This window comes from Nerophis ophidion, linkage group LG02, assembly GCF_033978795.1.
Source record: "Nerophis ophidion isolate RoL-2023_Sa linkage group LG02, RoL_Noph_v1.0, whole genome shotgun sequence".
In the NCBI taxonomy this organism is placed as follows: domain Eukaryota; kingdom Metazoa; phylum Chordata; class Actinopteri; order Syngnathiformes; family Syngnathidae; genus Nerophis; species Nerophis ophidion.
The window spans coordinates 44,758,240-44,771,056 of NC_084612.1; the positions used below are offsets into that span (position 1 = coordinate 44,758,240).

The window sequence follows — 12,817 nt, forward strand, 5'->3', positions numbered from 1 at the left end:
TCACTAGAGTGTCTGGCGATTGGGCTCAAGTCACAGAAAAAGCAAATATTGAAACTAATATGACAGACTCAGCAGTGATGTTAAATTGAAAGACACAACAATCAATCAATCAATCAATCAATGTTTATTTATACAGCCATAAATCATTAGTGTCTCAAAGGGCTGCACAAACCTCAACATTGTTTAAATCTAAAGTGCCTAATAACTTTGGCTTTCATAAGGTGGATAGGACAAAGCTGGTTCCAAATATTTCCCTGTAACATGTTTGACTTTGTTTCCTCCTATAAACACACATACAGTGTGTCAAGATGTTAATATTAATGTATCGCGTATCATAATGTACATTAGGTTCCCAGCCCACTGTCGTGTTTGCTGTCACCCACTAGTAAAAATGTTCATATCCACTATAACAAAAACATCAAGGTATTTACTTCGGTACCAACATCTTCCACGGTCCAGCGCCCACCTTGTACATGTACACTCAAATACTATTTAGTTTTATCTTATTCTAGCAAACCACTTACTTAAGGGCAATTATTGAACTTTGTTGGTTTCTATTTATTGTGCGTTATTTTAAAGTCTGCTTTAACAGACTTTAAAATTAGGGACGGCGTGGCGCAGTGGGAGAGTGGCCGTGCGCAACCTGAGGGTCCCTGGTTCAAATCCCACCTAGTACCAACCTCGTCATGTCCGTTGTGTCCTGAGCAAAACACTTCACCCTTGCTCCTGATGGGTGCTGGTTGGCACCTTGCATGGCAGCTCCCTCCATCAGTGTGTGAATGTGTGTGTGAATGGGTAAATGTGGAAGTAGTGTCAAAGCGCTTTGAGTACCTTGAAGGTAGAAAAGCGCTATACAAGTACAACCCATTTATCATTATCATTTAACAAAAGACTGAGTTTTGGAAAGTGTCTTTATCCTTCGGACCCGCTGCTACAAGCTTTAAATAAAACAAATTGTTCACAATCACTACCTTTTTGCATTGCACTTGATGTGGTCTTGATGTGGTGTGCTCTGTGAAGACAAGTGAATTGTCACAGTGTACGCAAACAAGATAATTAAAGCTGGATATTGACGACATGGCCTCTGCCAGTCTTCTCCTGATCTGATTGGCTTGGTCATAGCCAATCAGAGGGAACGGTTATAGTATAATTTTGTCTGTTTTGAACAAATTTAGTCTTTAGATTCCGTATGAAGTCAAGTGCTTGTAATATAAACTGTAAGATAACACAAATTTGATTACATTGTGATAATAGTGACACTATCCAGTCTGGCTCAATGACAGAACCTTAATGAATTAGCTACTTCTTTTCACATAAAGTAAGTCTATAAAATGCAACATATTACAATTACCTGGGGAGCCTATATGCAGAAAAACGTCTTGCCACTGGAAATGGCTATCTTTTTTAATATCAAGTTGTTGTTAAAGATGAAGTGTGAAGTTGGCCCCCTTATGATTGCAAATATTAAAATAACCTTGCCATTGTTAGTGTGTAAAAAAAACACACAAACAAATGCTAAAAAACCAAAAGAAGAAGAAGAAGAAGAAGAAAGCCTATGTGCAATTAATGCTATCATGGCCAAAGCTCCAAAACCACCAGAGTGGTGGTGGAGAAAAAAAAAAGTAAAACAAATTGTACCCGGATAAAAGATCAGTCAGGATCATCATTGCCAACAACTTTAACTCTGTGGCGTGAGCTCAAAGACAAGGAATTTCAGATAGATGCTGCCTTGACTCTGTTCCTGCTGAACTAGTAAGTGACTTTCGATGCTAATGTCAATGCGATGAGTGGTAGCAATAAATATTCACCAGCATGATAGTTTCACTGGTACTTCCTGCGGAAAAAATCTTCTACCGGTCTTTCTTTTCATTTGTTTGGTCTGCTATTTTTTTTTCTTATCAATTAATATTTTTTTATGCTATTGACGTGTTATTATTCATAACCAGTCCCCATACGTGTACCATACATTTGTGCTATGGTTGTGCTGCAATCATTTTTCCTAGTATAGTTTTTTTTTTTTTTTACTAACGTGTTGTTATTGTTCACATCCATCGTGATGTGCATATGGATATTAGAACTTTATGCTAGAAAATCAATTCTCAAACCAATTTATGAATACATCACTCATTTGATGTCAGTAACAGGAACACAGGGGAAAGTAACAAATGTATTGAGAACTTGTCTAAATGATATGCTGTTGGTAGAAGCTATGTTTTCTTCCGTCTGGGTAAGAGCGTAATGCGTAAGCGCAGCGGATACTCTTTCAACCTAAGACGCCGTGTGATATGTGATCTAAAATCAGTGGGGAACAAACCTTGTTAAAACACATTATGTTGAATATGTTGATGTAATCATTACTTTTGATGTCATTTCTTGGCACTATACGTCATGCAAATTGTTCTCAAGTCTCTCTTTTGCCTCTGTCAGAGAGAGGGTCACCACTGGCTGCAGCCCATTATGATATTTTAGATTTTGTTTCATTTATTGTTACACCATTTTTTTTAATTTTTGGACTAGTGACTTTTTTCCTTAACAATTGAGTGTAGTACAACTTGATAATGTAATTATTTTACTTGTAAAACTTGTACATTGTTTTCTTTAGTTAATAAAAAAAAGTTTAATTTGCATCAAATCATATCTGCCTTAACTCAAAGGACTTAACGGTAAAAAATGTAGAGATAATCTGGTGATAGGGGAAATGCGTCTGTGTATGACTAATAGACTAAACAAAAACGATCAAAGATTAAAAAAAATGCAGGACAAACGTAAAATGTCTTGGACAAGTTTGGGGAGATTTTGACAAGGTAAGGGGGCTGGTTATGAATAATAACACAATAATAACAAAAAAAACTATAACACAACAGTTTCAGCACAAACGAAAAAGACAAGTTTAGGGGGAGTTTAACAAGATTGGGAGGTTAGATGACATCACTGGTCAGAAAATGTATTTTAGAATACATTAAAAACCGTAACATACAAACTAGCACAAACCGACAACTTCACACAGGTCAATTTATAGTCAAATTAAATGGTAATGTCATCGCTTAATAGGTTGTAGTGTAAAACATAGATATTAGATGACACATTACATTAGTGTTAGGGTAATTTCTTTTAAGACTACTTTTATTCAAAAAAGAGACACTAATATAAAGTGACCAATTAGAAAGGGAGAAAGTTGGTGGGTATGTGTTTCAATTACTCAACCTAAGCACATTTGAAAGTTTACGCCCTCTAGGCAGCTGCGTAACTTTTACAAACAGCCCTTCGAAATGATTTTGACCTTCTAAGGGAAAACAGGGTTGGTAAAATGGAACGTCCCTCTAATACAATGCTAGAATGTTAAAAAAATCAACAATCATTCACAATCATTATGAATGACAGGAACACATGTTTTTAAATTAGTTTTATTCATTCCAAATAATAAATAAATGCAATCAAAAGTCTGCTTACAATGGAGCCTATGGGAGCCGCTCTATACTGCCTATAAAAGCCCTTAAAAACTTTGGGCTGTATAAGTTAACCCGGCAGCGCATTAATTATAATTTAAATAAAGGCACAATTTCTTTTAACGAGCGATTAACGCATGTGTCCTTTTGGACCCTCGGGTGGTGCCGCAGCAGGTGGGGGGACTTAGCTACAGCTCATTTGCTACTGGTGAGCCACAAGCGAGCTGAAATGGACAAAGGAAAGTCCACCTAATGGAAATATCAGGTTCAAAGCCATGGCAAGTTCTTCTTCCGACAAAAAAGGACCATTTTCTGCCGTGACAAGAGACAACATCCCTGCAACAAAAGCCTGCTGCGCGCATCGCTAGGTGGGTGGTGTTTTACTTCTGTGTTCCAATTACAGTTATGGTTCAGTGATAACGTAACATTTAGATTGTCACTGTGATGGATTTAGTAAGTAAGATGACATAACAGCTCAACAGAAATGAAAGACGGTCGGAAGGAAGTCAAAAGGAGACTTTTTATTGCAAACAGTCGATCAAACATCAAAACATGTTACTTTCTCAAACCGTCTTCAAAATAAAAGAGAAACACTATACATCCAGGTTAACTACATTTACAAAATAAAAGTGTTTTACACCACAATTATGCTTTGTCACAAGGGACGGGCACCGGATCCAGTACTTTTTGGCAACAACCGAAAACAGCCGGTATTACTGGGCACAGATTCATGTAAGATCCAGCGGCGCCATGTTTCGGTGCCTAGGTTGTGCATGACGTCACGTCTGTTTGTAATAGCACTTTGTGAGTGGGCGAGTACTTGCTAGCACTTGAGAGGAAAACAGGAAATTTTGAAGCAGACACGCTCTTAGTTATCTTGCTACCCATCAATGTTTCATGACAAAAACCCAACCATGCCAAATAAAAAACGCTCTAAAGTGTGGCTCATCTTTTCCAAATGCGATGCCGATGAGGCTCGCTGCTTTTGTGACACCAAAATCAAGGCAAGTAGCGGGAATACTTCCAATATGTGGAAGCGCCTGGTTAAACACAGGATATTGTGCAACCGCAACTCCTGCATTTGGCACCTTTAGCGACTCGGCTGCAGCCAACAAAACGGGGGAAGAAGTGGCGACATCCTCATCCTCTACGTCTGCTCAAGGTAAAAAGCCTACTGTATAAGAATACATTAGCTTTGCATTTTATCTTGCAATAGTTATAATCAGCTCGGTTCCTCGTATTGTACTTTGTAATGTAATGTAAAGTTTTTGCTTCACTTTCATTTGTAGTTTAATACTTTTGAAAAAAAAACACAAAAAAAAAAAAACAATTGGTCTTTATTTTTAATCCATTCTCTTTTGCTCATTTGTTTTTTTAACTTAATTGCCATAATTGCGTCTATGGACCCCCTTCACATTGTTTCTAGTTGGAAAAAGAAAGGACCACATGGAGCCGGCTTTTATTTTGTGCAATACTCTGAAAATAACACTGCGTTGTGAAACAATTGCAAACGTGTTACTATTCAAATAATAAGATACAAATTGGATATATTTGATGATCCCTCGATAAAGACAAATAAATGTTATATTTAAAAATGTAATTACACAATTATTTTTTTTACCACATGAACACACACAAAAGTACCGTATTGTTTACAAGGTACGAGAAATACCGGATTAATTCAAATGTGAACGGTACCCATCCCAATTTGTCAGAGATGTTTTGCAATGTTATTCTGTGATATTCGCACCTAAAGAAATGCTAGTACATCAGTTGAGGAACATGTGTAAATTATTTTATAACATGTTCTGGTCGAGTCTTCAATGACAGAATGATTAGCATGCTGAATGTTACATTTTATTAATTAATATGGGAGGTTCAAACATTGCCATGCTGAAATATGAAGACCATTAACTTGTACAACATGTAATGTACAGAATATCAGAAGCATTTCTTCAGGTAGAAATATCACAGATTACAGCTGTGATAGGCTCCAGCCCCCCCGCGACTCCAAAAGGGACAAGCGGCAGAAAATAGATAGATGGATATTACCAAACGTCTTTGACTATCAAAGCATGGTCCTAACAATCCACATGTTGTGTTATTTAGGCGTGAAACTGTTATTTAAACATGTAAGTGTAGCTCCTCCTCTGAATGCAAGTGCTCCTGAAGCAAGAACACAAATTCTGTATTTCTACAAAATACAAAATCTGGCAAGACACCAACACACAGTAGAAATGTTTTAAATTGTTATCATTAAATCATGTTTGTCCTTTTTGTGTTGAGCTGCTTAAATAAGAATAAAATTTAAAATACATTTAATTTAAGCCAATTAATTGTACGTTCATAGTGTTAAAACTTGAAAATCATCCGTCAAGGGTACACTTAATATGATTAAAAATAATGTATGTATGTATGCGATTAATTTTGAGTTAACTATGAACAAAATGTGATTAATCACGATTAAATATTTTAATCATTTGACAGCCCTAATCCAAACTTCTCCATTAAGGTTTTGTATACATGCTGTAAGTATATATGTAATGTGGTAACGGGCACATTTACAATGACATTTGATATTTATGTATTTTAATAATTTTAAGCATATGCGGCACATTAATTTCAAAAAATGTTTCACGTTCTCTTTTTTTCCCCACTACATCACTGATTTCTACTCACTGCAGACTTCATGAGCGAACAAACATAATAAAACATCACCTACTGCGAAATGTCTGCTATTATTAGGATGCTTACCGATAGAATCTTATGTTTCCATTCTGAATGAAAAATGACTCATAATCCTCGTGAAAAAAAGAGGAGTGGAACCAAGTGTCTTTTCTTGTCATTCTCGCCATTTCCCGGGTCCAAGTTAGCTGTTAGTGTCACAACATGTCGGATTTCATCCTCGTCCTTCTATCCAGGTTTACTATCTACAATAAACTTTCACAAGCAAGGAAGCAGCTTACCACTTGATAATGTAAACATAGGCACACACGCTAGTGATAATGGATCTGCTATAAACAGTTTGCCTGCATTAGTGCTTATATTAACAATATCACCAATACATGGTTAATATTCAAGTCGTAAATTGTAAACGAGTATTGCTGGTGCTTTTTGGATGTTTTTTAATTGAGTTTTTTTTATAGGCGGCATAGAGGACCTCCCATTGGCTCGGATGTAAGCAGACTTTTGTGTTTATTTACAAGTTAAAATGCATTTTAAAAAAAGCCTTTCATCATCCATCCATCCATCCATCATCTTCCGCTTATCCGAGGTCGGGTCGCGGGGGCAACAGCCTAAGCAGGGAAACCCAGACTTCCCTCTCCCCTGCCACTTCGTCTAGCTCTTCCCGGGGGATCCCGAGGCGTTCCCAGGCCAGCCGGGAGACATAGTGTCCTGGGTCTTCCCCGTGGCCTCCTACCGGTTGGACGTGCCCTAAACACCTCCCTAGGGAGGCGTTCGGGTGGCATCCTGACCAGATGCCCGAACCACCTCATCTGGCTCCTCTCGATGTGAAGGAGCAGCGGCTTTACTTTGAGTCCCTCCCGGATGGCAGAGCTTCTCACCCTATCTCTAAGGGAGAGCCCCGCCACACGGCGGAGGAAACTCATTTCGGCCGCTTGTACCCGTGATCTTATCCTTTCGGTCATGACCCAAAGCTCATGACCATAGGTGAGGATGGGAACCTAGATCGACCGGTAAATTGAGAGCTTTGCCTTCCGGCTCAGCTCCTTCTTCACCACAACGGATCGGTACAACGTCCGCATTACTGAAGACGCCGCACCGATCCGCCTGTCGATCTCACGATCCACTCTTCCCCCACTCGTGAACAAGACTCCTAGGTACTTGAACTCCTCCACTTGGGGCAGGGTCTCCACCCCAACCCGGAGATGGCATTCCACCCTTTTCCGGGCGAGAACCATGGACTCGGACTTGGAGGTGCTGATTCTCATTCCGGTCGCTTCACACTCGGCTGCAAACCGATCCAGCGAGAGCTGAAGATCCCGGTCAGATGAAGCCATCAGGACCACATCATCTGCAAAAAGCAGAGACCTAATCCTGCGGCTACCAAACCGGAACCCCTCAACGCCTTGACTGCGCCTAGAAATTCTGTCCATAAAAGTTATGAACAGAATCGGTGACAAAGGACAGCCTTGGCGGAGTCCAACCCTCACTGGAAATGTGTTCGACTTACTGCCGGCAATGCGGACCAAGCTCTGGCACTGATTGTACAGGGAACGGACCGCCACAATAAGACAGTCCGATACCCCATACTCTCTGAGCACTCCCCATAGGACTTCCCGGGGGACACGGTCGAATGCCTTCTCCAAGTCCACAAAGCACATGTAGACTGGTTGGGCAAACTCCCATGCACCCTCAAGAACCCTGCCGAGAGTATAGAGCCTTTCATCATGTCTTTCATAATGATTGTGAACGATAAGCAAAATTCCAAAAAAGTGCAGTTCCCCTTTTCTTAAATCAGTGTCACACTTTTAAGTGTCTGTACCTGGGTGTTCACCTCAACAACAAACTGACTGGACTCACAATTAAACACGGTGTACAAGAAGGGTCAAAGTCACCTACACCTCTTGAGGGAACTGAGGTCCTTCAGGGTGTGCGGGTCACTGCTGCACACCTTTTTACCACAGTGTGGTAGCAAGTTACAATCAAATCAAATTAGCTTCATGGCATGGCCTCTTAACTTCATGTGAGTGATTATGATTGACAACACCGGTTGATTTCTCTGAGCCTGTTTAAATAGGACTCATGTTATGCAGTTATTCGACTCGGTTACAAACTCGACAATGGGAAAGTCAAAGGAACTCAGCACAGATCTGAAAAAACGAATAATCGACTTGAACAAGTCAGGAAAGTCACTTGGAGCCATTGAAATCCAGCTTAAGGTCCCAAAAGCAACTGTGCAGACAATTGTCCATAAGTATAAAGTGCATGGAACAGTATTGTCACTGCCACAATCAGGGAGAAAACTCAAGCTATTACCTGCTGCCGAGAGAAAATTGGTCAGGATGATCAAGAGTCAACCCAGAACCACCAAAAAGCAGGTCTACAATAAATTGGAAGCTGCTACAACAAATGTGTCAGTGTCCACAGTCAAGCATGTTTTGTGTCGCCATGGACTGAGAGGCTACCATGCAAGAAGGAAGCCCTTGCTCCAGAAGCAACATCTTAGGCTTGTCTAAATTTTGCTGCTGATCACATGAACAAAGATAAAACCTTCTGGAGGAAAGTTCTGTGGTCAGATGAAATAAAAATTGAGCTAATTTGTCACAAAACCCAGCAATATGTTTGGAGGACAAACGGTGAAGCCTTTAAACCCAGGAACACCACACCTACCGTAAACATGGTTTTGATTTGCTGCCAATAGAACTGGTGTTTTACATAGAGTAAATGGGACAATTAAAAAGGGGGATTACCTCCAAATTCATAAGGGCAGCACGGTGAGAGAGGGGTTAGTGCGTCTGCCTCACAATACGAAGGTCCTGAGTAGTCCTGGGTTCAATCCCGGGCTCGGAATCTTTCTGTGTTGCGTTTGCATGTCCTCCCCGTGACTGCGTGGGTTCCTTCCGGGTACTCCGGCTTCCTCCCACTTCCAAAGACATGCACCTGGGGATAGGTTGATTGGCAACACTAAATTGGCCGTAGTGTGGGAATGTGAGTGTGAATGTTGTCTGTCTATCTGTCTGCGATGAGATGGTGACTTGTCCAGGGTGTACACCGCCTTCCGCCCGATTGTAACTGAGATAGGCACCAGTGCTTTCCGCGACCCCAAAGGGAATAAGTGGTAGAAAATGGATGGACCTCCAAATTCTTTAGGACAACCTAAAATCATCAGCCCAGAGGTTGGGTCTTGGGTGCAGTTGGATTTTCCAACAGGACAATGACCCCAAACACATGACAAAAGTTGTAAAGGAATGGCTAAATCAGGCTAGACTTAAGGTTTAAGAGTGGCCTTCCCAAATTCCTGACTTAAACCCTGTTGAGAACATGTGGACAATGCTGAAGACACAAGTCCATGTCAGAAAACCAACACATTTAGCTGAACTGCACCAATTTTGTCAAGAGGAGTGGTCAAAAATTCAATCAGAAGCTTGCCAGAAGATTGTGGATGGCTACTAGAAGCGCCTTATTGCAGTGAAACTTGCCAAGGGACATGTAAACAAATATTAACATTGCTGTATGTATACTTTTGACCCAGCAGAGTTGGTCACATTTTCAGTAGACCTACAATAAATTCATTAAAAAAAACACACAAATTCATGAATATTTTTGTGACAAGGAAATACACCAATCACTCTATCACAAAAAAAATAGTTTTAAAAAATATTGGAAACTCAAGACACCCATGAACTTATGTTCTTTACAAGTGTATGTAAACGTTTGCCCATGACTGTGTGACTTGAATGTGACATGCAGCCACAGAATTTTCAGTACCGCCACACCTTAAAAACAGGGTTTTTTTTTTACTTGAAAACAAATTAAATATAATGTAATGTACTGTAACCCCCAGAAGAAATAAATTACAGGCGCTATTTTTAACTTGTATTACCAATCTTATTATAACAAACGGCACAATTCCAAGAGGTCCTACCTCCCATGCAAACACTTTCGTCTCTGTGAAATCATGCTTCCCCGGACACACAACAACACTTCCTCATTCTCCACCAATTACCTTTCAGGCACAGACAGTGTGTTTGCAAACATGGGAAAAACTGACATTAAAATCCAAACCCACACAAAAATAAAACATTACAACTGGTTGTTAAAGCATGAATTGATATATATGGATTCCACACTATTGGCAAGTGATGTACCAAAAACTCAACCACTGAAAAAAATACTTTGATTGCCTAACACTGCGCTGCCGAAACCCGATATAAACAAAACGCACGCCATTGTCTGAAGTGTTGTCAGCATGTCTACAATGTTGACGTAATTTTATTATATACCAGATACAAAATGTGCAAATATTGAGTGGACAGTGGTGGCTTATAAGGATAAAAAGTCCAACTTGGGCAACAGCGCGAAAAATGTGTGACATCGGGCTTGCTGCAGTTTGCTTTTGTCGTCGCGAACATTGAGGGCAAAGATTAATCTCTAAAGACATTCTATAGCAGAGGTGGCAAACATATGGCCCGACGGCTGGATCAGGCCTGCGAACAGATTTTATCCAGTCCGCGGGAGGAGTTTACGAAGTATAAAAATGAAACTGAAATTTTGAATGAAAGCAACAGCTGTTCTGAATGTGTATACTGGATGTCGCAATAGTAGTTATTTGTATCTTTCGAGATGATGTACAAAACACACCTCATGATGTTAGTACAAACCCCGTTTCCATATGAGTTGGGAAATTGTGTTAAATGTAAATATAAACGGAATACAATGATTTGAAAATCATTTTCAAACCATATTCAGTTGAATATGCTACAAAGACAACATATTTGATGTTCAAACTGCTAAACATTTTTTTTTTTGCAAATAATCATTAACTTTAAAATTTGATGCCAGCAACACGTGACAAAGAAGTTGGGAAAGGTGGCAACAAATACTGATAAAGTTGAGGAATGCTCATCAAACACTTATATGGAACATCCCACAGGTGTGCAGGCTAATTGGAAACAGTTGGGTGCCATTATTGAGTATAAAAGCAGTTTCCATGAAATGCTAAGTAATTCACAAACAAGGATGAGGTGAGGGTCACCACTTTGTAAGCAAATTGTCGAACAGTTTTAGGACAACATTTCTCCACGAGCTATTGCAAGAAAATTTAGGGATTTTACCATCTACGGTCCGTAAAATCCTTCAAAAAGTTTAGGGAATCTGGAAAAATCACTGCACGTAAGCGATGATATTCGGACTTTTGATCCCTCAGGTGGTACTGCATCAAAAACCGGCATCAGTGCGACTTATATATGTTTTTTTCCTTCTTTATTATACATTTTCAGCGGGTGCGACTTATACTCCGGAGCGACTTATATACTCCGAAAAATACGGTATGTAAACATTTTTTGAGCCTTTTTAAAGAAAAAAATATCATCATAGCAAATTACTCAGGGACTTCATGGGGACCACACCCATAACCATGCCCCCACCGCCACAGAATGCCTTGGCAGTCTCGGGGAACATTGTGATTACTGTGATATTTTTTGTGGTGTGCTATACGGATATTAGTGGATTTTTTTTTGTTGAAATTGATCTTCTATTTATACATATTGAGCAATATATAGTACTTATTACTATTTTTTTGGTTTTTCATTACGCCTAACTTTTGTTTCTGTATGTAAAAACCTGCACTGAAACAACATAATTTCCCCATTGTATTATGAATAAAAGTATATCCTATCCTTTTATTACACGACCGTGATTTCAGTTTGCATTTATTTAGCCATTGAGGATGTTGAATGGTAAAATAAATGAAAACTATTACGTTACCTCCTCTGCCATCTGCAGCAAAGCCTGGTTGTTGCTCTCCCATTTTGTCCTCCACTGTGTTGTTTCCTTTTCCAGCTTCTTGATTTTATTGGTCATCTGGAAAGGGAATGGAGTTAACAGCAACCTAAAAACATAGCTTCCTATGTGACATTTGTATGTCTTACTTTGTCCATCTCTTGTCTGAAAGTGGTGAAGACATCGTTGCTTTTAGCCAGAGTGCTCTGAAACTCCTCAAATTTGTCCATGTAAAGAGAAAGCTGAGGAACAGGAGTTTTACACCTTTCAGATTACAGAGTATCACAAAGTCCTTATTAAATAATGTTATTGCTTGGGACGTAGTATGAGCAAGCACCTTTGTCTCTTTATTTAGCTAGTTTTCAGACCACGCTAGATTGCCTTTTCTCAAAAAAAACGACAAGCAACACTGGAAACTAACATCAGGGCTCAAATTTAAACCACGGCAACTGCAGCAAAAGCCGTGACCGCCTTTGTCATTCACCGTAAGCCCTAAAAAATTTACCAACTTTGCGGCAAGAACATGCCGTGACCACCCTTGACTTTTTACTTGTCAATAGACGAGGAATGTAACAGTAAACGGTAAAAGGATAATTTGCGATAAAATACCAGAATCTTAGTAATACCGTCTAAATTTTTTAATTACCAAAAAACATCATTTATTAATGCATTTTAAGCAACACAAAGTCAGGCGCATGCGCATTAGCGATGTTTGGCTTGATAACGGCACAGGCTTTGTTCTGAAGATTTCCCCTCAGAGTAAACGGAGTCAAGCACTTGGTTTAAAGTAATTTCTCCTTGCTTCTCATCGTGCGTTAAAGAGCGCACTGTTGTGTTTAGATGGAGACAGGTGTGGACAATATTGAAGACGGACACACTTGTTCCCAAACTAAAAGTAGACAACG

The 12,817-nt window shown here is 39.6% G+C and overlaps 1 protein-coding gene across 5 annotated transcripts in view; it reads right to left on the reverse strand.

Annotated features, from left to right (window-relative positions):
- Window positions 1-12,817, reverse strand: part of txlng (taxilin gamma) — a 52,231-nt gene that overhangs the window by 3,710 nt on the left and 35,704 nt on the right. For 4 of the 5 annotated variants that reach the window (XM_061884432.1, XM_061884424.1, XM_061884444.1 and 1 more), the window contains 2 exons: window positions 12,062-12,154; window positions 11,898-11,993 (listed from right to left, as the gene is read on the reverse strand). In XM_061884432.1, the coding sequence (XP_061740416.1) occupies window positions 11,898-11,993; window positions 12,062-12,154 (189 nt within the window). Of the gene's footprint in view, window positions 1-8,881; window positions 9,072-11,897; window positions 11,994-12,061; window positions 12,155-12,817 lie in introns of all 5 variants that reach the window. The other variant, XR_009803809.1, reaches the window with a different exon arrangement.